Raw genomic sequence first — 25,529 nt, 5'->3', positions numbered from 1 at the left:
CTATTACTTCTCCATTTTTCATATATTACCACCTTCCTCAAAGCTACCAAACTCCATACAATAACCTCTTAATCTTTCAACAACCTTCTTTTTTCCAAACTCCTCTTTTCCAGGCACATCTCACTTTTGTATCCTCCTTCCATCTCCCTTCTAAATCCTTGTCTTAAAATGCACAACTACCCTATCCTTTCCAACTACTACATCCTAATGAATTCATAGCCTCCCTGTTACATCAAATGAATTTTCTCACTCCCCTTAACATCAGCAGTTCTTTAATTCCCCTATAAAATCCCATGAGTTTCCAGCCTCCTCTGCAACATCTCATTTGTGCTCTGACTCCCCAGACATCCCTTGTGTATTTTTACTCCTCTGCATTATTCCACAAGTGCTCAAGATTTCCCTTCAACAACTGCAAGAGTACTCTGTGACTGCTTTAACATTTCATAATGCCCCAACTCCCCAGTTACAGAGCTACTTACTCATCTGGATAAGGAGGCGAGGGGAAGTTGACTGAGTTGCATGAATATGCCGCCATGGTGACATGAGCGATGTGGGGACCGAGGTAGAGAAGAAAAGTGTGGAGCCCAGTGCCAAGGCCCACTGATGACAAAATGCCTAACCACACCCAATATGCACACCACCAAAATTCTTTTTCTATTCTCTGTATGTACTGTAAGAAAAACAAGCATAAAATAAGAATTATCACAGTACAAATCAGCTACATAGTTCAAAATATACAACCATACCATACTAAAATACATGTAATGAAATAAGAATGATAATTTCTTTGGAAGATAGAGGAAGAATGTTGGCAGAATCATTTGATGTAAAGGCATTAATTTCCAAAATTTTGTATTAGTTCACATCTTCACAAATGTACTGTATATACTAATGTACAATAAACATAGTGTACAGGATGAGCTTTTAAGTTTGTTTGTGTTACATAACTGTACTATTTCTTCTACGTTAATCTTCTCTGTTATTTCTGACTTCATTTATTAGTCTCTACAGAAATTCTTCAGCTATTCCATGATGTTTTCTTTAAGTAACCCACTATGCTCTAATTTCAAAAGTAGTCATTTGTGGAGGAGATATATTAGATTGTTAAAGAGCATAAAAGTGGCATCTTACCCTAATCCACCCTAGATTAGAATATGAAGCTGTGGTACAGTCCCTCCACAAAGTGGAAGATGAATGTAACACCAAGTAGATACAAAGAGCAGCAATCAAAATTATTCCCAGCCTTGCTGAGAAGTTGTATAAGTTAATGAGGGTCATGGTGGGGATGGTGGCAGGGATGGCCCTTCATCTACAAGGAGCTAAGGGAAGAAGCCTTTTGATATATTGATAAACATATATGCATTTACAAACATATCCAAAGAATGTCAAGAAATATGAAGTATCATATATATATACATTAATGCCTAAAATAGCTTAGAAGATAATAAAACCCAAGCAAAATTTGTAAGCAATTTCAAAGAAATGTGTAATAGTGGAGAGAAAAAAAAAAAAAAAAAAAAAAAAAAAAAAAAATACATATACCAAGGCTTTCCCCCTTACACGGGGGGTAGCCAAAAAGAAAAAAGGCATAGAAATCACTCCCACCCATTTAATTTCCCATATATTCCACTCCCCTCCACCATCCTATCTTGGCACCTCCTGGATGACGGGTCATCCCTGCATCCCGTCCACTGCCCTGGGTCAGAAGCAGTGTCGCAAGACAGCACATCCACAGCAAGGCCGCTTCATAATTTCGGCGACCTCCCCTCTCCATCCCCTCATGCAGGAAAGGAGAAGATGGGGAGAAATCCCTTTGGGCTGCATCAAATTTTTTCTCATACATACTTCCTCACCCCCCATCCCCCACCCACTCCCCCTCATGCATCACGGCCTCATCTATATATAACCCTTCTCCATTCACCCCTGTCTTCTGTCCCCTCCCGTCCTTCCTCTACAGACATTCCTCTCTTTTGTAAAGCCCCTTTCACCCCATCCATCTCATCCTAGGTCACCCCATCATATTCAATCCTTCCACCTCCGCCTTCCACATTTCTTTTATTAATCTTTCTTCACTCATTCTTTCCATGTGTCCAAACCATCCTAATGCTCTTTCATCAACCCTATCTCCCAGCTCCCTTTCCACCCCTGTTCTCCTCCTCACCTCCTCATTTCTCACTCTATCTAAAAAAACATGAACATGAAATCTGATGAATAGTCTTTGTTTAATCATTTCTCCTCACCTCTTCATTTCTCACTCTATCTAAAATAACATGAACATGAAATCTCATGAATAGTCTTTGTTTAATCATTTCTAGCAAGATTGTGCTGCCACAGGATTTTACCTAAAGTTTTTCACCATATATAATATACCTATGGCTTTTTCCCCCTTACAAGTGACATAACCAAAAAACAAAGGCATAAAATACACTCCCACCCATTCCATCCCCACATACTCCACTCCCATTCACCTCCCTCCCTCCCATCTCAACTCCTCCTAGATGACAGGTCATCCCTGCATCTTGCCCACTGCCCTGGGTCAGAAGCAATGTAGCAAGACACAGTACATCCACAGCAAGGCTGCTTCATTTAATCAGTGAACACCCACCTCTGTCCCCTCATGCAGAAAAATAGATGGGGAGAAATCCCTTCAAACTGTGTCAAAATATCATTCACACATACTCCCTCATCCCCCATTCCACACCCACTCCCTTCCATGCATTACAGCATCATCCATGCACAACCATTCTCCATTCAACTTCCTTCCTCCACAGAGATTCCCCTCTTTCCCAATGCCCCTTTTATCCTACCCATTGTCACGTAGCCAATGCCCACTTTTTTTATTTATTTTTTACTTTCCTGTCGCCCTGGCTGTTCAACTTGTACATGGATGGGGTAGTGTGAGAGGTAAATGCAAGGGTAGGGTCAGGGATTGGAGATGGTTAAAGAAAATAGAGAAAAGTGGGAGGTGAGCCAGCTGTTGTTTGTGGACGACACTGCGCTTGTGGCAGGATTGGAGGAGGGATTGAGGAAGTTGGTGACAGAGTTTGGGAGAGTATGTGATAGAAGAAAGCTAAAGATAAATGTGGGTAAAAGTAAGGTGATGAGATGTACAAGGGGTGAAAGTGACAGTAGACTGGAAGTGAGCATTAAGGGAGAGCGACTGGAGGAAGTGGATAGTTTTAGATACTTGGGTGCAAATGTGGCAGGAAAAGGTGGAGTGAAGGTGGAGGTAGAATGTAGATTGAGAGAAGCGAGTAAATGCATAGACATTTGGGAATGGATGCTAAGAGGAGACTATATGAAGGAATGATTGTGCCAACAGCACTGTATGGGGCAGAAACATGGAACATAAGAGAAGAAGAGAGAAGGAGTTTGAATGTGTTTGAGATGAGGTGTCTGAGAAGTATCATGGGGGTTACTAGGCTGGAAAGAGTGAGAAATGAGGAGGTGAGGAGGAAAACAAGGGTGGAAAGGGGGTTGGGAGAGAGGGTTGATGAAAGAGTATTAGGATGGTTTCGACACATGGAAAGAATGAGTGAAGAAAGACTAGTAAAAGAGGTATGGAAGGCAGATGTGGAGGGAGGGAACATGAAGGGACGTCCTAGGATGAGGTGGATGGATGGGGTGAAGGGGGCTTTGGGAAAGAGGGGAATGTCTGTTGAGGAAGGATGGGAGAGGACAGAAGATAGGGGTGAATGGAGAATGGTTATATATGGATGATGTTGTGATGCATGAGGTGGAATGGGCAGGGGGATGGGGGGTAAGGTAGTATGTGTGAGCAAATTGTGACGCAGCCCGAAGGGATTTCTCCCCATCTTCTCCTTTTATGCATGGAGGGACGGAGAGGGGGGTCGCTGATTTAATGAAGCGGCCTCGCTGTGAATGTGCTGTGTCTTGCGACACTGCTTCTGACCCAGGGCAGTGGACAAGGTGCAGGGATGACCCGTCATCCAGGAGGTGCTAAGATGAGAGGGAGGATGGAGGGGTGTGGAGTGTATTCAGGGATGGAATGGGTGGGAATGATTTTATGCCTTTTCCTTTTTGGCTACCTCCCTTGTAAGGGGGAAAAAGCCTTGGTATATGTATGTATGTACTTTCCCGTGTTGACTGTTAGTTGTCTACCAGCACATAGCTTAATTTTTTACTTTCTCGTGTTGATCATTAGTTGTTATAGCTTAACCCCTCCCCCCAACCTATCTCTGTCGTCGGTGTATACCACTGTCACACCAAGAAGGTCAACTTTGGTCAGATCACAGCAGGAGTTTTGGATGTCCTGGCCTCAGGTCATATGGACGCTGCTAGGGCAAGATATGTGTGTAAATTGCCAGTTTTGTAGTTTTGCTATATTTCTTTTCATCTTTTTATTTTCCTCATGGATATAATGTGACTTAATTTAAAACAACTTGTAGCACAGATACCATATGTCAGGATGCTGCAACATACTTCAATTTCTGCTTTGTATTTAAGTTTAGACATTTGGTAACGGTGATTCCATCACTGGCAGGCTGGACATACACACTGCACACTTGAGTTGCCAGTTAATTATCATATTGCTTTGTTTCTTTCCTGTGTTAGTATTAAAGTAATTCTGGATACATATTTTCTTGTGTGTACTTTAAGGTTAGTATGTAAGTGGTTATGCTGTAATGCAGTTATCCAAAGTGGGCAGGAAAACTTTCTTTGATGCACCCTTTGGCTCTATTGACCTATCACGTCAACTGCGAGTATTTCAGGGAGGTTTTAAACCTCCCTTGGGTTGTTCTATCCCTCTTCTCAAGTCAGTAACTGGCCACCTGTCTACTTTTTGTGGGGACTTTTTCCCACAAGGTATGTAGTAACAGCCTATGTGTTAACACTCGTGTAAATGGCTTTTTTTTTTTTATAGATATGAGGAAATACTTCCTATGGTGTGAGGTTTTTTGACTGATTCTAGGCTCACCTTTTATTTGAATTGGAGTGTCAAATGGCCTTTTTCCAGATTCTCGTGTGTGATCTTTTTCTTTGTTTCTTCCACATGTTTATCCACATTACGTGTAAGTTAAGAGCAAGTGTTAAGGGTTAGTTAATTCTCACATGATTTTCTTCTGGTGTAAATTTCCTTAAATATACTTGTTATCTAAGAAACAGAGTGATTTTGTTATATTATTTTTTGGAGAAAAGAAAAAATTAAGAATAACATTAAACTCTAAGTTTCAAAACACCCCAAAGGTAACAGTGGCAACCTTGCCAGAATTATCATGTGAGATTGTTAAACCCAATTGAATAGTAATACAGGATGGTAATTGCTAATGATTCTGATGTGAAGGCATTCATAGCATGGGAGCCCTCAGCAGAAGAGATAGAAAAGCTTTGTGTTTCTGAACTGGTAGTAGTAGCTGCATTTAACGGATATACCTTGTCACATAAGACAAATAAGTCAGCTTTAGTTAGCATAGTCTGCCAGCAGTTAGGATTAGATGAAGAACCTTTGAATAGGACCAAAATATCGGACAAGTCAGAGTGAGGGAGGACCCAGGAAGTCATTTGGTCAGGTGGGTGGAAAACAACGTGCCAGAACAAGATTTGGAGTTACGTCATCTAGAGCTCCAGCTCTCTCCCCAACCATCTTTTGTTTTAGATAAGGCAGTTAGGTTAGTTCTGCCCTTTTCAGAAAGCCACCTAGATGAGTTTTTCGCTAGTTTTGAAAGGTCGACTATCTGCCTTGAATAGCCAAGGCAGTTTTGGACAATTCTGTTACAACAGTTTAAGAGGTAAGGCATTGAAAGCTTACAATGCCCTCCCTGATGAGGCAGTAAATTGTAAAGTGTTAAATATACCTAGTTGTATTATATGGAAAGAGAGCTAGGCTCATAGTGACCCATCTTTGTATCTTTCAGCATCTAGTTTGTTCTTAAATTCTTGTACAGTTTTTGCACACACTGTTGCCTTATCCAATTTGTTCCAGATATGCAACACTCTGTGTGGGAAACTATTCTTTTTCAGATCTCTTCTATAACTATCCTTTTTGAATTTCTTTTCATGTCCTCTTCTTTTTCTTCTATCTCACTTTAATAAATCTTCTCTGTCAAGGACTTCCATCCGTTTCATAATTCTGTATGTGGCCAGAAGATCTCCTCTTTCTCTTCTTTGTTCCAGGGTTGGTAGTTCCAGTTTGGACAATCTTTGTTTGTATGTCAATTTTGAAAGTGTTGGTGCCATCTGTCATTGCTCTTTCGATTATTTCTTTATATTCTTTTTTGTACTGGGTGTCCATAGTGTCGCAGCATACTCCAATCTTGTTCTTATCTGTGTAACTAATATATTCTTTACCATTTCTTCATCCAAGTGGTCAAAGGCCACTTTCATTGATCTTAGTAAATTGAAGGTTTCTCAGACTATTTTGCTGATATACTTGTCTGGTGACATGTCTTTGCTGATAATTACTCCTAGGTCCCTTTCTGAGCTAACTTCTTTTTACTTCCTTTGTACCAATTTTGTATTGCCCTGATATTCTATTTCTACTTTTTCCAAATGCATTAAGGGAGAGCGACTGGAGGAAGTGGATAGTTTTAGATATTTGGGTGCAAATGTGGCAGGAAAAGGAGTGAAGGTGGAGGTAGAATGTAGATTGAGAGAAGCGAGTAAATGCCTTGGTGGATTAAAAAGTGTAATGAGAAATAGACATTTGGGAATGGATGCTAAGAGTAGACTATATGAAGGAGTGATTGTGCCAACAGCACTGTATGGGGCAGAAACATGGAACATAGAGAGGAAGAGAGAAGGAGGAGTTTGAATGTGTTTGAGATGAGGTGTCTGAGAAATATGATGGGGGTTACTAGGCTGGATAGTGAGAAATGAGGAGGTGAGGAGAAGAGGGGTGGAAAGGGAGTTGGGAGATAGGGTTGATGAAAGAGTATTAGGATGGTTTGGACACATGGAAAGAATGAGTGAAGAAAGACTAGTAAAAGAGGTATGGAAGGCAGATGTGGAGGGAGGGAACATGAAGGGACGTCCTAGGATGAGGTGGATGGATGGGTGAAGGGGGCTTTGGGAAAGAGGGGAATGTCTGTTGAGGAAGTATGGGAGAGGACAGAAGACGGGTGAATGGAGAATGGTTGTATATGGATGATGTGATGCATGAGGTGGAATGGGTGGGGGGATGGGGGGTAAGGTAGTGAGAGCAAATTGTGACGCAGCCCGAAGGGATTTCTCCCCGTCTTCTCCTTTTATGCATGGGGGACGGAGAGGGGGGGGGGTCGCCGATTTAATGAAGCGGTCTCGCTGTGAATGTGCTGTGTCTTGCGACACTGCTTCTGACCCAGGGCAGTGGACAAGGTGCAGGGATGACTCGTCATCCAGGAGGTGCTAAGATGAGAGGGAGGGTGGAGGGGTGTGGAGTGTATTCCGGGATGGAATGGGTGGGAATGATTTTATGCCTTTTCCTTTTTTGCTACCTCCCTTGTATGGGGGAAAAAGCCTTGGTATATGTATGTACTTTTTCCAAATTCCATTATACTACATTTCTTGATATTGAAGTTCACTTCCCATTTTTGACTCCATTCCCAGACTTTATCCAGGTCTTTCTGTAGTGATCTTATTGAATACATTTTTTCAAACTAATAATTCTGATTTTTTATCAATTTGTTTTTCTGAATAAAAAACAATGCTGTAAAATTCAGGTTTCATAAATAAAAAAAATTAATTCAAATTTCTTTTATTCTTTTACTGTAGGAAATTAAGAGCATGATGTTTTCTTTCAAAGGAAACAAAAATGACAAAAATCCATAAAGAACAACCGGAGATATTACAACAGAAAGAACAAAAACATAAACCTTGCAGGATGGGGGATTTAAATTTTCGCGACCATTTGTTTGATGGTTGCGATGTATAGCAAAGCTCCAATTACCTCTTCTTTGCTGATGAGGTGTGAGGTGAGGGTGAGTGGTGTGGCATAGGCGGAGGAAATGTAAGGTGGGCGTGACTAGTAAATGTTGGGGCAGCTGTGCTGCTTTTCTCCTCTTTCTTTTTCCTTTGTCTTGTTTCTATTTCAGGCACTCACGGGCCCTCTCTATACTCTGTCGCTTCACTCTCTTGTTTCTTGTTAATTTTTTCATGATCACAGCAACAATAACAATACAGGGCGAGGAATCAAAATTGTTGCATATGGTGAGAGTGCCAGGAGCAACATCACCTTACTTTGACCTTTTCAAGAGTACTGATGCCCTGTCCATTGTCTTTGTGGGGTATGCTGGTGGGAGGAGTAGCCAAATATCTTCATAAACACAATTCTGTAGCAAAAAGCGAAATAACTATAGAAATGTCGATGCTATTTCAATATACAGAATGTTTTTTATGCAATGGGGTTGCCAGAGGTTGCCAATATCTTATCTGTTTTATGCTGTATAAAAAAATATTAACAAAATCCAGTTGTATAACTTTGTAAGTGTTGCCACCATCATAGAGATTCTTTTGAAATGTTTACCTAAAATTTGCTCATGTATCAGAATTTTTCAAATGATCGCTGGCGATGCTTTCTTAAAGCTCTATCTACCACCCTCCCATCCACCACCCACTCCCATGTGGTACTTAGGCTTGACTTTCTTCCTAAACACTGTATTTATTATCATCAACTCTCTAGACACATCTCCACCATCAACTCTCCATTATGATTTTTTCCTGGCACTCCACACTTCCCAACCACTCCGTCTATTGGTTAATTTCCTACCCTAGCATTAAGATATCCCAATACCATTACAGTGATATTTCTCCCTAAACCCTCTATGCACTCATTTACATCTATCCAAAAAGCCTTCCTTTCCTCTACACTCTTCTCACTACCAGGCCCATATGCACTTACAAAAACCCATATATCCCTTCCCAGTTTCACCTTCATCCACATTAACCTTGAAGAAACCTTCTACTCCACCACACATTTACCTATCTCTTCACTTACTAGCATAGCCATCCCTTTTCTCCCTCATCCTCACTTCACTCCTGAGACCCTCCCAACTACACTCCCAAACTCAAACTTGCCCCTCCTGTTAGACTTAGTTTTACTCTGTGTCAACACATCCATCGTTCTTCTCACAAACATACTGCCTATCTTTTCCTTTTTACTCTCACATGTACCACATCCATGCACATTAAAAGACCCAGTTTCCCCCTATAATGGGGGATATTCAAATAATAGTGTGGGTTACTGCAACCCACTAAACTGAGCTGAGCTGCAGAAAAGAAACCTACTCTTAATACCCGTGGAATCTGGCACAAAATTAATTACAGGAGTCCCTCAAATAACACGGATTCAATCATACGCGGATTTTATTTCAAAACCATCTCAAATGTAGAGAACCGTTTTAAAATTTGCGCCGAGTCAGGCACGCATACGCACACACGCGGCAACATCACAAACATTTGTGGTGACTGCTTTCTATTTTACCATATACAGTCAATCCTCATATAACACGGTCATTATGTACACTGGGAACTGCTCAAACAAGGGTGTGGGGCGAGGGGATAGCCGTGGGTGGCTGCCTGCGGTTACGTGTCAACCTCCGGGTACTGATGCAGGAGGGAGGGAGGGGAGGAGAGGGGGAGTAGGGGGTGGTAGGGGGGTAGCCAACAAGCTTTAGCTTGTCGCTTCCACCACCTGCACCGTGCTGTCGTGAAATTTTACCGCCCTAACCTGTTGAAGTGTCATGTTTCTTTTGTTTGGAACACAACTAATAAGTCTGATAATGACTGCGCTTGTCATGTCTTAATTTCTCTTATGAGGTTCTTGTTGTTACTGGCAGTGGTGGTTTGGGAGATCAAAAACAGACATATACACGCTTACATATGTGTAGACACGCACACGTAGACATGAGTTATACAACCAGTGTATGTTGTGAATGCGTGTGCATGTACACACAAATACGAACACAGACACACGCACGTATATGCTTACTTGCACATGTGAACACAGACACATACACGCATTCACACACACACACACTTCAACGAACAGACGGCTTAGAAGACGTTCTGAAGAAAATTGAAGTTTTGTGGACACCAACGCAAAGAGAAGTGCCTATTGTATTTACAGGGTGGGGGGGAAATTGCTCGTGGGGTAGTAGGAAAGTAGGGAAAGAGGAGAAGGGGAGGGATTACTGAGGGAAATGGAAGGAAATGAGGAAGGAGTAGACTTGGCCCAGGCAGACAGGCGAAAGGTAAACAAACGGCCCCCCGACGACGATGAAATGTCTAATAAAAATGTAAAGATTAGAAGTATAGATAAGAGCAATACAGTAGAAAGTGATGAGAATATATTCCAGGGATTTAAAGAGGGTGGGGGGGACACAAACCCCCCCCGACTGACAAGACTAGAAGAGAAGGTCGATAAGATGATCGAGGACTTGGAGCGTAGGTTCGGTCATGTTAACAATATTATACGGAGGGTTGAAAAATTGGAAGAACTAGAGAAGGCGAACAAAAACTTAACTGATTAAATAGAAAACCTGAAAAGACAGTTAAAAGAAGTAAAGGTGGAGAATGAGGAATTGAAGAGGAATAGTAAAGAAAACAGAGAGGGATGGAAGTCGATAAAAGAAAACAGTAAAGTTGCATTTACTGATATAATTAAACAGCAAATGAGAGAACAAACTGAAGACTCAGTTATTAAAGTGATGAGACAGAAGGAGAATATAGTAAGAGACTTAGCTGACAAAAAGAAATGTATAATTATATTAGGAATGGAAGAGAAACATAACCCAGATAGAACCTCAAGAACCAATGAGGAAAATGAAAAAGTAAGCAGTTTACTCAAATTAGTTCAGGAAGATGAACCAGAAATTATGAAGGAAATTGAGGAAAAATTCAGGCTCGGAAAGTTTAGTACAGATAAGACCAGACCAATTAAGATTAAATTCAGGTCACAAACGACAGTAGAGAATATCTTATCCAAAACAGGGAAACTAGCAACAAGTGAACAATATAAAAAGGTATGGATAAAAAGGGAAATGAATAAAGAGGAAAGAGAGGAAGAAAAGCAGAAAAGACTTGAAGCTAAGAAAAAAAAAACGAGAGCAGAACGGAGTCAGAGAAAGAGAGATTCTATTGGAGAGTAGTGAATATGAAACTAAGGCAGTTCGACATACAAGAGAAAAACAAAAGGGAAACAGTGAACACAATGGAAGTGACAGAAAACTAAGAGTGTCTTACACAAATATAGATGGATTAATAACAGGATTGAATGAGCTGAATGATTATTTGAAGGAAAAAGAACCGGACATAATGGGAATTGTAGAAACAAAATTAAAAGGCCCACTACCACCCAACAGTGTAGGACATGATGCATATAATTATTGGATTAAAAACAGAGAGAAAAAGCAAGGGGGTGGAGTTATGTTCCTGACTAAGAAGGATATAAACGTGAAGGGTGTCATATATGGAAAGAATACAGTAGAGATGATTATGATAGAAGTGGAAGACAGAGATAAAAAGAGCAGAAAATTTGTGATAAATTATGTGCCCCCGAAAACAGCCTCATGGGAAGAGAGTGAACATAAAAGTATGTTAGAGGACACATAGATAACATTAAACAAGATAATGGAAGAGGGAGGAAAAATAGTTATGATGGGCGACTTTAATTGCAAAGAAATCTGCTGGGAAGAAATGACAGTAAAGGGTGGAGACGGCTCATGGGGAAACGCTCTACTTGAGATGGTTACTGACCATACAATGACACAATGGATACAGGAGAACACTAGGTATAGAAATGAAGAAGAGCCATCGAGACTAGACCTAATAATTACATCTGAACCTAGAATAGTGGACAAAATTTAATATAAAACACCAATAAGTAAAAGTGACCACATATTGATTGAACTGGAACTTAATGAAGAAAAATATATGAAAAGAAATGAACAATATAGAAAAGGAAGATTGATGTATGAAAAAACAAACTTTGATAAAATAAGAGAATTCTTTCAACAAGAAAACTGGGAAGAAATATACAAAGAAGAAACAACAGTAGAAGAGAAATGGAATATTTTGACAAAAATTTACAAAAAAGGAGTGGAAAAGTATGTCCCAAGACAAAAACAAGAAAAAGAATATGTAAAATGCTGGTACAACAAAAAATGTAGGGAGTTAAAAGACAAAAGAGACAAAGCCTGGACCAGATGGAAAAAAGACAGAAGACCTGAAAAATGGAAAATATATACCTGTTATAGAAATGAATATGTACAAACGTGCAGAGAGGAAAAGAGAAAATATGAAAAAGATATCATAGAAAAGTGTAAAGATCAACCAAAACTATTCTACAGATTTGTAAACAACAAACTGAAAAACAAACAAGACTTGGAGAAATTAAGACAAGAGGGAGTTGAATACACTGAGGAAATGGAAATGGCGGAAATTATTAACAAACATTTTAAATCAGTGTTTACAAGGGAGAACATACAACCTGAAGAGAACGAATGGAAAGAAAAAGTCCCCCCTATGGAAGAAATAGAAGTAACAAAGAATGAAATATTAACACACTTGAGTAATCTTGATGTCAGAAAATCGCATGGACCAGATGAAATAGCAAACTGGATACTGAAAGAATGAAGGAATGAACTGGCAGACAAAATACATAGCATACTAAATAGTTCCTTGAAAGAAGGAAAAGTTCCAGAAGATTGGAAAAATGCAAATATAGTACCTATATATAAAGGAGGAAATAAAGAAGACCCTACCAACTATAGACCAGTCTCTCTAACAAGTACAATAGCAAAAATTTGTGAAAGAATTATCAAAAGTAGATGGGTAAAATATTTAGAAAAAAAACAAAGTGTTAAATCCAAGGCAATTTGGATTCAGACAAGGACGATCATGCGTCACCAATTTAATATGTTTCTATTCAAGACTAATAGATATAATACAAGAAAGAGATGGATGGGCGGACTGTGCATTTTTAGACTTAAAGAAAGCTTTTGACAAAGTACCACATAAGAAGTTGCTTAAGAAATTAGAAACTGAAGGAGGAATACAGGGCAAACTGCTTAACTGGATGGAAGACTTTTTGCAAGAAAGAAAAATGAGAGTAGTGATAAGAAACCAGCACTCAAAATGGGATGAAGTAATAAGCGGTGTTCCGCAGGGAACAGTTCTGGCCCCAATAATGTTTGCTATATATATTAATGATATGGATGAAGGAATTGAAAGCTACATGAGCTTCTTTGCAGATGATGCAAAACTACTGAAAAGAGTGAAAACTGAAGAAGATTGTGAATCACTACAGAGAGATCTAAATAAAGTATGGGAATGGAGTAGGAAGTGGGAGATGGAGTTCAATACAAAAAAGTGTAGTATAATGGAATTTGGAAAAAGCAAAAACAGAATAACAGGAGCATATGAATTGGGAGAAGAAGGAATAAAAAAAGTAGAAAATGAGAAGGACCTGGGAGTCATTGTTATGAATAATATGTCACCTGAGAAACATATAAGATTTTTGGAGAAACTTATAATTTAATAAGAACAATCAAAGTTGCATTTACATACCTGGATGAAGAAATGGTGAAGAAAATCCTAATCACCCTGATAAGACCAAGATTGGAATATGCAGCAACGATATGGTCACCAAGTACAAAAAAATGTATAAAAAAACTTGAAAGAATACAAAGAGCAATTACAAAATTGGCACCAACACTCTCAAAACTATCATATGAAGAGAGACTAGAAAAACTTGAACTACAGACACTAGAGCAAAGAAAGGAGATTTGATAGCTATTTACAGAATCATGAAAGGCATAGAAATTACTGATAGAGAGAATCTGATAAAATGGGATGACAGAAATACAAGAGGACACGGAAAGAAAATAAAAAAAGACAGCTATAGAAGAGATTTGAAAAAGAACAGCTTTCCTCACAGAGTAATAGACAGTTGGAACAAGTTAGATGAGAAAGTGGTGTGTGCAAAAACAATACATGAATTTAAAAATAGTTTAGATAAAATGAGATATGAAGACGGGACCCCACGAGCATAGCTCCCCTTCCCGTAAAATACAACTAGGTAAATACAACTAGGTAAATACACAAGAGGGCACGGAAAGAAAATCAAGAAAGACAGCTATAGAAGAGATGTGAAAAAGAACAGATTTCCTCACAGAGTAATAGACAGTTGGAACAAGTTAGATGAGAAAGTGGTGTGTGCAAAAACAATACATGAATTTAAAAATAGTTTAGATAAAATGAGATATGAAGACGGGGCACCACGAGCATAGCTCCCATTCTCGTAAAATACAACTAGGTAAGTACACGTTCACATACATACGGTTCTCGGTATTTAATATGGAAAGTCAGCATACGTGGATTTGGTCATACGCGGTAATTTCAGGAACCCAACCCCCGCGTTATTTGAGGGACTCCTGTACAATTTTTTTTTTTTTTTTTGCAAATACTACTAAGCACACTTCTGTTTAAATAATGCAAATATATTACCTACCACTTGATGTGGGCCTGGTATTCTGTAGCCACCATAGAACAGTGCAAAAACTAACAATGCTGCTAACACAGCTTTCTTGTTGTGCCACAACCTGAAATACATTTCCATGCAAAAAAAATAATAGCATAGTAGCAAAACATTCTTCTTATACTGTACATCTGGTCATAGTTACATTCTAGAAAAACTAATATAAAAGTTATTACACATCCAAAACAGAAATTCCACTTCACTTACTTTAACAAATATTCTATACTAAGAACACCACACTCTCTTGCAAAGTAGTGAAGGGTTTGAAGAGGTCGTCTCCACAAAACCAGTTTTTCTCTATCATCCTTCTCTGCCAGTTTTTCCTCCAAGGACTGCGACAGTCCATTGACACTCCCAAGCATACTAGAACCGTTTGCCTGCTGCTGTTTACTGGACCCTCCTGGTTTGTGACGTTTTTGTGTGGCAGAGTCTCCCATGGTCAAGACGTGATTGCAGCTTGTGTCGTCGTCTACTTTCCCCTGAAATGAACACCATCAGCCATAATGTTGATATAATCTACACACTTATTTCTATACACTTTACATCTTGGTTTTTAATCATATTCATTCCAAGTTATTTTGTAAACATAAAAGTATACTAAATCTAATACTTTACAAACAAAAAAGCTAAGCATTTACCATTTGGTACAACAAATGACCATGCACAAACTTGTTAAACTATCAGATCAAAGCATAGCTAACATGAAATCATGCAAACCTTATCAAAACTTCAATACTCAAGACAAGTCTAAAATTATGAATATGAATTCAAAACTAATATGAACAACAAAGTACAGTACTTCAGTTAAAAATAGGCAATAAACTTGTTAGTGCATACTATTACCACTAACTTATTTAAAACATTTCATGACTACCAATAGAGGAGCTTTCAAGCCTAACATTAATCTATATGCAATTCCATTAGATAGATTTTCATGCATCAGAAATTTCACAGAAATGAAGCATTCAAACCACATTGTTACTCAAGTCCAAATTCACAGACCAATTCCATGAGTATCCTTTACCTTTCACTTGTATAACCATGCAGTTCCATTAGATAGGTATTCATGTATCAGAAATTTCACAGAAATGAGGGTTACATTCAAACCACACATTGTTACTCAAATACAAATTCACAGACCAACTCTATGAATTATAAATCCTTTGCCACTTGTATAACCATTTGAGTGGATTCTACCTAATCCTTGCACAAAACTTTTTAATTTGTATATAACAATGGCCTTCCCTTTGTACAGGGAGTGGCCAACTCAAAGTATGCTTTGATTCTCCTTGCGTGACAAATACAGACACCTATATGTCTGTTACTTGATTAAATCTAAACAAAAAGCAGGACCAGTTTCAACTTACACAATAAAATCCGTTGGCCTGAGGCATGACAATGTTTTCAATGAAGTTCAAATCAAGCACAACACTCATGTTGAATACAAAGCACTTCAAGCTATTCTGTAAACTCAGCACAATGTCCACCATCACATGGCTTCTAATTTACAGTTAAACAACAAGTAATACCTGTACATGATCTAAAATATTTATCCCATTGATATGACTATTCTCAAAATAAACAATTATGTTATGTCAATAACAGTGACTTGTTCCATGTACTGTACTCAGAAAGGCAGGTTAGTAATATGGTATTACTAGTATCAATTTTACCAGCATCACTTTATTCCATAACTTGTACTTAGTTTTTATACATTGTCAACACTGGTTCATTTCATGCAGGATCCAATGATGGGTGCCTGCAAGATGGATGATAAAGAGAATCAGCTCCCTGGTACCCATCTTCAAAATATGTAAACTTTTTCACCTCCATCTAAAGCTGCAGCCCCAAGGCACCTGGTCCACAGAAAGGACTCAAAATTTATATCAAATGGATTTCCTCCACCTTTTTCACATACAGAGAGCTAACAGCTGGCCACTGTTCCCCTCCAATTATTTTCAGCCAATAACATAAAAGTCCCATATCAACTCCATCCATACAATGATGCCTATGTAAGCCTCATGAGGAGTGAGTGGGTACATGAGGACGCCAGCATTGGCATCTTGATAATACTTATTTTGTAGTTGTAGCTGAGTGACCCCTTATTCTGTGAACTGGCCTGATTATACTTTCTATGGTTATTAACATTCAGTGAAAGAGAATGAGTAATACAACTGTAACTTTATATTCTATAATGCAAATATTGTGATGCATTATCATACATCAGGCAGCTGATGCTAGCCACAAGAATTTGACTCGTATTGGAGATTAATACAATGCAAACAACAGTCCAAAGTTTCTTCCCAAAGAAAGCTAGTATAGGGTCCAATGACCACTGATAACCACTGTCTGGCTATGTTTCCACTCAGTAAAACTCTAGACAATAATTATAATTATTATCATGATGATGATCATGATTATCATCACTATTGGCCAAGCAGTTGAAAGCATCATTCCTTGGACAGAGTTGGAATGGAAGTGATTCAAGGCTGCTTGGCTGAGCAAGTTCATAGTAAGGGCATACAATATTAAATATTCTGCTACATTAATCTTCCATATGGTGGTACCATCCTAGCCTTCCCTGGTATATGGAGTTTGTGATACTATAACAATAATCATCATCATTACTATTATTATCATCATTATATTGTGTGTTGGTGGCATAATCAGAAGCATGCTAGTTTTGCATTTACTTAGTTGTGGGTTTAAATCCTGCACTTCTCTCCAATTTCCAGCTGTGATTGTTCCCTGCCCCAACAATCCAAGTGCATAGGACAAAGGTGATGGCTTTGGCCGTAGCTCCTGGTGTAGGCTCCTCACCTATTGTTATACTGATTGTGGCAGTGTCACTAGGAAAATGACAGCTATAGGAAAAGATGAAGTACAAAGAGCTTTGAATGTGATAAAAATTGGTGAATCACCTGGGTTTAATGGGTATCGTGCAGAGTATCTGATATGGAGTAAAGGTTAAAGTGGATTGGCTAATGAGGTTGTTTAATGTGTGCCTAAGATAAAAAAAAATGTGCTGGAGGAGTGCTTGTACAGTTCTACTTTAATCACTTCAATACTACTCAAATGCTCGTGCACAGCATCGGCTGCCATATGTAATTTGCATCACACTACTCGCATTATAAAATATAGTCACTACAACCACTCCTCGTTTAACGACCTACTCGGTTAACGACAACGTGGAGTAATGACGGGCTTAATGACAGACCAATATTCGTTCAACGTAATCTCCCGAAGTTACGATGTCGTGTGCGATAAGTTGGCTGAGGCAAATTTGTATGATGTTGTAAATGAACTTGTACAGTGGATATTAGCTGTGAGGTAAAGTGTTCTGAAGCTTAGGTCTACATTACCGTCATGCAAGCTGCAAAAACTACCTAGGGTACAGTATATACCGGTAGTGGTAAATTTTTAGTTTCGACCATGGGCGCAATATAGCAATATAAAATTAATTATTAATTTTGTAAATTATAATGTATCAACGTAATATGCAATTTTGTGAGTGGAAATAAAAAAAACAAAAAAGGTGCTAAAACAGATTTCGTAAGTAACGAAGTCATGTCGGACGAATGGTACGCCATGTTTGTTATGATAGATGCCGACGTCGAAGAAATGAAAGGATGATAAATTCGTCTAACCTAAACTAAACTAACCTGTGTTTAATAAATCATTACCTGCAAATTAAATGTCATCCGGCTCGTCCTTGTTGTCGTCCTGGTGAGAGACATTGGCGGGCTTTTCAACCACTCTCTCAGCTTACGGGGTATACAAAGTTCTTGCAGCTTGAAGGAATGCATGTATCTCTGCTCCATAACATTCCTTCAAGAAAATATACCTGGTGAGGTACTGTCGGAAGTACAGAGGCCGTCAATTGACAGACGACATGATGGTGTCCTGATCCTATGCTACTGACTTCGTTCATTAGCATATTTGCTTGTAGCAAGGTATTTTTTTTTTCATTTCCACAAAATTGCATATTACGTTGATACATTTTAATTTACAAAATTAATAATTAATTTTCTATTGCTATATTGCGCCCATGGTCGAAACTAAAAAAATACCCCGGTATTTAATATGGAATGTCAGCATACGCGAATTTGGTCATACACGGTAATTTCAGGAACCTAACCACCGCGTTATTTGAGGGCTTTCTGTACTATCAAAACAGTACATAAAGCTTTAATGTACTGTACTCTATAAAAGAGGGAAAATACATGAAAATAAAGATACATGTATTGCTGGACATTGTACATACAGTACAACCACTCCTCGTTTAACGACCTACTCGGTTAGCGATGACGGGCTTTATGACAGACCAATATTCGTTTAACGTAAATCTCCTGAAGTTACGACGTCATGTACGATAATTAAGTTGGCTGAGGCAAATTTGTATGTTATAATTGAACTTGTACGGTGGATATTAGCTGTGAAGTAAAGTGTTCTGAAGCTTAGGTCTACATTACCATCCTGCAAGCTGCACAAACTACCTAGGGTACAGTATATACCGGTATTGGTAAATTTTTAGTTTCGACCATGAGCGCAATATAGCAATATAAAATTAATTATTAATTTTGTAAATTATAATGTATCTAAGTAATATACAATTTTGTGAGCGGAAAAAAAAAAGTGCGAAAACAGATTTCGTAAGTAACGAAGTCATGTCGAACGAATGGTACACCATGTTTATGATAGATTCCGACATTGAAGAAATGAAAGGATGATAAATTCGTCTAACCTAAACTAACCTAACCTGTGTCTAATAAATCATCACCTGCAAATTAAATGTCATCCGGTTCGTCCTCGTTGTCGTCGTCGTGAGAGACGTTGGCGGGCTTTTCAACCACTCTCTCAGCTTAAGGGGTATACAAAGTTATTGCAGCTTGAAGGAATGTATGCATCTCCGCACCATAACATTCCTTCAAGAAAATGTACCTGGCGAGGTACTGTCGGAAGTACCGAGGCCGTCAATTGACAGACGACGAGATGGCATCCCGATCCTATGCTACCGACTTCGTTCATTAGCATATTTGTTTGTAGCAAGGTATTCTTTACTTCCATTTCTGCCCACAAAATTGCATATTACGATGATACATTTTAATTTACAAAATTAATAATTAATTTTCTATTGCAATATTGCGCCCATGGTTGAAACTAAAAAAAATACCCCGGTATTTGATATGGAATGTCAGCATACGCGGATTTGGTCATATACGGTAATTTCAGGAACCTAACCACGGTAAATTAACAGTAAATAAAGCTTTAATGTACTGTATAAAAGGAGGAAAAATACACGAAAATAAAGATATATGTATTGCTGGACATTGTACATACAGTACATGTACGTATATGTATACACTTTCGCTTAACGACCAATTCGGTTAACGACGGCAACGCTGGTCCCAATTGTCATCGTTAAACGAGTAGTTGTACATGTACGTATATGTATACACTTTCGCTTAACGACCAATTCAGTTAACGAAGGTAACGCTGGTCCCAATTGTCGTTGTTAAACGAGGAGTAGTTGTACATGTACGTATATGTATACACTTTCGCTTAACGACCAATTCGATTAACGACAGCGACGCTGGTCCCAATTGTCGTCGTTAAACGAGGAGTGGTTGTACTGTATTATTCATTCTCTTTTACTCTGATTAATAATAAATGCAGAAAAAGTTATGAAACCAGTTCACAGAATCCGGGGTTAAATCATGTACAACTACAAAAAACTATATATATATATATGATATAAAATCAAGACACTGACACTGGCATCCTCATGTTGCCTATGCAGGCGTCATTGTACAAAAGTGGTTAAAAAGGAAAAGAGGACAAATATAAATATTTTTTGAGGGATCAGTTTGTTCAGTGTAGTTGGATAGGCATGTTGGAAGGAGTAAATTGACAGCAAAAGAATAGGAACAGAGTAATCAAGGAGGAGCAGTGTGAATTTAGTAAAGGTGGGTGCATGGATTAAAAAAAGTAAGGCAGATGTGCAAGATACTTTTGGCAACAGGTAGTGATGTTTTTTGTGCCTTTATGGATCTGGAGAAGCTTTATAATAGAGTCAACAGGAAGGCATTGTAGGAGGTACTGCAGATGTGTGAGATATGGGGAAAGTTATTCAAGACAGTCACAAACTTTTATATGCATTATAGAGCTTGTGTAAGGATTGAGAACAATGAGAGTGAGTAATTTGAGGTGAAGGTTATGCCACCATGGTTGTTTAATGTGTACATGGACAAGGTAATATAATCTCCTATTGAGAAATGTAGTAACACATTTGTAAATCACAACTAACACCAAAGTCGGAAAAAAGAAAGAGATGAATATGTGAGTCTATATATTTCAACTGCTAACTGCAATCTTCTTTAGTAGTACAAAGTGGGAGGAGGATGCTATCTTAAAACAAGAAAAACAAGAAAAAAAAAAGGAGGGAGAGAAGAATACCACTACCCTCACTCTCTGGTGACCTGAGGATGATGTGAGGTCTGGTCTGGGGGGAGAGGAAGGGTACCTGTTAATCATTTATTTTGTAATGAACAATTCTGAGATTATGTCTGGGGTCCACTGACTCTGAAATATTCAAAGTGGGAAGATAATCTATCAAAGTGGATTCCATCTTCCCTCTGAACCCACAACCAGTTCAGATTTGTCCCAGCTCATCTGGGGATTTAAATTATTCATGTGTTGGAACACGGCTGAACACTCTTGACCATACCTAGTTGACCTTTTGTATTTACCTAGTTGTAATATACGGGAGGGGAGCTATGCTCGTGGTGACCCATCTTTGTATCTCTCCGCATCAAGTTTTATCTTAAAATCTTGTATAGTGTTAGCACATACTGTTTTGTTGTCTAATTTGTTCCATGTATTTATCGCTCTGTGTGGGAAACTGTTCCTTTTCAAGTTTTATCTATAACTATCCTTTTTTCAATTTTTTTCCGTGTCCTCTTGTTTTACCGTTGTCCCACATTAATAGGTCGTTCCTGTCTAAAACTTCCATTCCTTTCATTATGCAAATCTCCTTTTTCTCTTCTTTGTTCCAGAGTTGGTAGGTTCAATTTGGATAGTCTTTGCTCATATGTTAGTTCGGCGAGTGTCGGTGCTAGTTTTGTTGTCGCTCTTTGTAATCTTTCTAGTTTCTTAATATTCTTTTTAGTACTGGGTGTCCAAAGTGATGCTGCGTACTCGAGTTTTGGTCTTATTAGTGTAGTAAGTGTTTTCCTTATCATTTCTTCGTCCATATAGGTAAATGCCACTTTGATTGCTCTCAACAAGTTGTAGGTTTCTCCGAACATCTTGTTTATATGCTTATCTGGTTCCATGTCCTTTCCAATCATCACTCCAAGATCTTTTTCATAGTTTGTTTTATTTATTTTTTCTTCCCCAATTCTGTAATCTTTTGATATTCTATTTTTACTCTTACCAAATTCCATTATGCTGCATTTCTTAATATTGAATTTTACTTCCCATTTTTGAGTCCAATTCTATATTGTGTCCAGATCTTGTTGCAATGAGTTGCAGTCCTCTTCCGTTTTTACCTTCTTAAGTAATTTTGCATCATCTGCAAAAAAATTTATATAGCACTCCACCCCTTCATTCATGTCATTAACGTATACAGCGAACATGATCGGTGCCAGTACTGATCCTTGCGGGACCCCGCTTTTTACTTCTTCCCAGTTGGAGAATTTTTCTCTAATTACAACTCTCATTTTCCTCCCAATCAGAAAGTCTTTCATCCATTCCAATAATTTTCCTCTGATGCCACCTTTTGACTCTATCTTATTTATTAGTTTCCTATGAGGTACCTTATCGAATGCCTTTTGCAGGTCCAGAAAAGCACAGTCTGCCCATCCATCTCTTTCTTCTATTATGTCTACTAATCTTGAGTAAAAGCAAATCAGATTTGTTGTACAGGATCTCCCTTGTCTAAATCCAAATTGATTTGGGTTCAGTATAGATTTTTCTTCCAGGTACTTAACCCATCTGTTTTTGATCACTCTTTCACAAATTTTTGCTATTGTGCTTGTTAGTGAGACCGGTCTGTAGTTAGATGGATCTTCCTTATCACCTCCCTTATAAATTGGTACAATGTTTGCTTTTTTCCAGTCCAATGGTACTTTTCCTTCTTTAATTGATGATTTAATTATATCATATATTTTGTCAGTTAATTATTCCATGCATTCTTTCAGTATCCAGTTTGCTATTCCGTCTGGGCCATGTGATTTTCTGACATCCAGGGTTTTAAGTTGATCACCGATTTCTTTTTGTGTTACGTTTATTTCATTCATTGCTGATCATTCAACCTTGTCCTTAGGTCTTTCCTTGTCTGACCAATGAATGCTAGTTTACAATCTTTACACAGAAGAGAGTGAACTCCTTGGATGTGATCTTTCAACCTGTGATGAACATTAAATTTATTTTTTACTAATAATATTTGGGTAATTATGAATTGAATCTACCTTATCTTTGGGAGGAAATTTGGACAAGTGGCTAATGGACTCTGAAAAGGGAATAACAAAGGAATTTTGTAACACATTTGGCTTTGTGGAAGGTGGATTGAAAAACCTAAATCTGGTTTGGCCGAGGCTTTATCCAGGAACCACTGAGGGTAAGCTAATTTTGTTAATTGGAACCTGATGAAAATTAATGCATGTTCTAAAAATTGGGGGCTACAGATTCTGAAAGCTTGGAGAAAAAGACATGAAGCTATGCTCCTTTTAATATGATCTGGGTGATGACTAAAAAAATTAAGGTAACTTCCTGAATGGATGTTCCTTCTAAAAACAGTAAAGGCAAACCTATTCCCACTCCTCATGATCAATGTACCTAAAAAGGGAATTTTACCATCTTTTTCCCATTAGAGAGCATGAAGAGAAGTGGTAGGTGAGCTAGTTGTTGTTTGCTGATGACACTGTGCTTATGACAGTTAGTGGAGTTAAGGAAGGAATATGATACGAGAATGTTGAAATTAAATGAGGATAAAAGTAAGTTCATAAGATGTACAAGGGGTGAGGGTAGCAGTCAGCTGGGCAAGCCTTAAAGGTGGGAGGCTAGTGGATAGTTTTCAGTACTTAGGGGCACATGTAGCAAGGAATGGAGTTGGGGTGGGAGTAAACTGCAGACAGTGTAGAGTGAGGGAAACATGTAAATGTCTTGGGGGGAATGAAAAGTGTCACGAGAAATAGGTATTTAGGGATGGAGGCAAAGAAAAGACCAATCTTGCACCAATATTTCCAAGCTCATGGAAAGATTAGCAGCTGAGACAAATGCAACTACCCACCTCCACAAACCAACATGGATACAAAGAGATCCACTTGACAAGCATGCTGTTCACAAACATCACCAACAATTGTTGGAGGGATTCAACAAGACACCAGAAACAATAGTTATGGTAGCTATAGCATGAAAAATGCATCTGATATAGTCTAGACATAAACTGTCAAAAAATAATCATATGTACATATACCAAAAGCTTTTTCCCCATTACAAGGGAGGTAGCCAAAAAACAAAGGCATAAAAAACACTCCCACCATTCCATCTCCACATACTCCACTCCCATTCATCCCCCTCCCTCCCTCTTATCTTGGCTCCTCCTGGATGACAGGTCATCCCTGAATCTCACCCACTGCCCTGGGTCAGAAGCAGAGTTGCAAGGCACAGCAAGGCCACTCCATTTAATCAGCGGCCCCCCTCTCTGTCCCCTCATGCAGAAAAAGAGAAAACGGGGAGAAATCCATTCAGGCTGCATCAAAATATCGATCACACATACTCCCTCATCCCCCAACTACTCCCTTGCATGCACCACAGCATCATCCATACACAACCATTTTCAATTCACCCCTATCTTCTGTTTTCTCCATTCCTTCCTCAGGAGACATTCCCCTCTTTCCTAATGTACCTTTTACCCCATCCACCCCATCTCATCCTTGGTTGCCCCCCTCATGTTCACTCCTTCCACCTTTGCCTTCTGCACCTCTTTTACTTAACTTTCTTCAATCATTCTTTCTGTATGTCATCAACCCCATCTCCCAACTCCCTTTCCACCCCCATTCTCCTCCTCACCTCCTCATTTTTCACTTTATCCAGCCTAGTAACCCCTATCATACTTCTCAGGCACCTCATCTCAAACACATTCAAACTCCTCCTCTCTTATGTTCCATGTTTTTGCCCCATACAGGCCCATGTACCATGTTTCTGTCCCATAAAGATAGATATTCCCTGTGATATGAAATGACTTACAAATTTCTTGGCATGCATAAAATACAAAGTAACCCAAAATAACCTAATTACTGGGACAAAAAGTATGAACAATGGAGTCTCCTAAGGAGCAATACTCTCATATATTCTATTTAACCACTTCACAATCTATCTTCCAACAGAGCACTTCACCCTACACTGTCCCACACTGCTGTATTTCCCACCAATTAACACTTTTTTTCTTCTTCAGAAAATACTCCACCAAAATCTTATACCTTGTTTAGATATTTGTAGGCTTTGGGGGTAGCGGTTACTGGTATTGGACTAACAACTAACCAACTTGTTTGACATGCTAGTTCTTTGATAACCATAGCATTTTTTTTCTTTTTTATCATGTCCTGCAACATTAACACCAAACATTTAAATTTGTCCTCCATTTTACCAAGTCAGTAAAATTACTTTACAGCTTTACAAGCAAGAAATTAAGGCTCAATTGCCCACTGTATTGCTTATCATTGTATACATCCAACAGTCATGCTTTACTCCATATTTTCAAGTTCATAAAACATGGAAACAAAGTATTTGCAATGGAAATAAAGGTCAGATTCATTCAAAACACTCCAAATAATGCTGTACTGTAGTATGAATAATTATGATGTAAAACCATGTTTAACCTTTAGTAAAAATTTACACAAGATCCTACTGAGGGAAGGGCTATTGAAGCTCAAGGAACTTATGGAGATTGAAGAAATTTCTTAAAATTTATTGCCAAAATACTAAATGCTGGTAAGTATTATACATACATACATACATACATATACCAAGGCTTTTTCCCCCTTTCAAGGGA

At 38.6% G+C, this 25,529-nt stretch overlaps 1 protein-coding gene across 13 annotated transcripts in view; it reads right to left on the bottom strand.

The window, feature by feature from the left end:
• Positions 1-25,529, bottom strand: part of Tango5 (Transport and Golgi organization 5) — a 134,784-nt gene that overhangs the window by 77,147 nt on the left and 32,108 nt on the right. For 9 of the 13 annotated variants that reach the window (XM_076209333.1, XM_076209330.1, XM_076209332.1 and 6 more), the window contains exons 2-4: positions 14,681-14,952; positions 14,447-14,537; positions 480-670 (exon numbers count right to left, since the gene is read on the bottom strand). In XM_076209333.1, the coding sequence (XP_076065448.1) occupies positions 480-670; positions 14,447-14,537; positions 14,681-14,910 (512 nt within the window). In that variant the 5' untranslated portion in view covers positions 14,911-14,952. Of the gene's footprint in view, positions 1-479; positions 671-14,446; positions 14,538-14,680; positions 14,953-15,840; positions 16,126-16,146; positions 16,233-25,529 lie in introns of those variants that run through there. The other 4 variants (XM_076209331.1, XM_076209328.1, XM_076209329.1 and 1 more) reach the window with 4 other exon arrangements.

This window comes from Oratosquilla oratoria, chromosome 26 (genome assembly GCF_046742065.1).
Source record: "Oratosquilla oratoria isolate Oo_2021 chromosome 26, ASM4674206v1, whole genome shotgun sequence".
NCBI classification, from domain to species: Eukaryota; Metazoa; Arthropoda; class Malacostraca; order Stomatopoda; family Squillidae; genus Oratosquilla; species Oratosquilla oratoria.
Note: the sequence above shows the minus strand (reverse complement) of the source record. Positions and strands in the feature narration are given on the sequence as shown.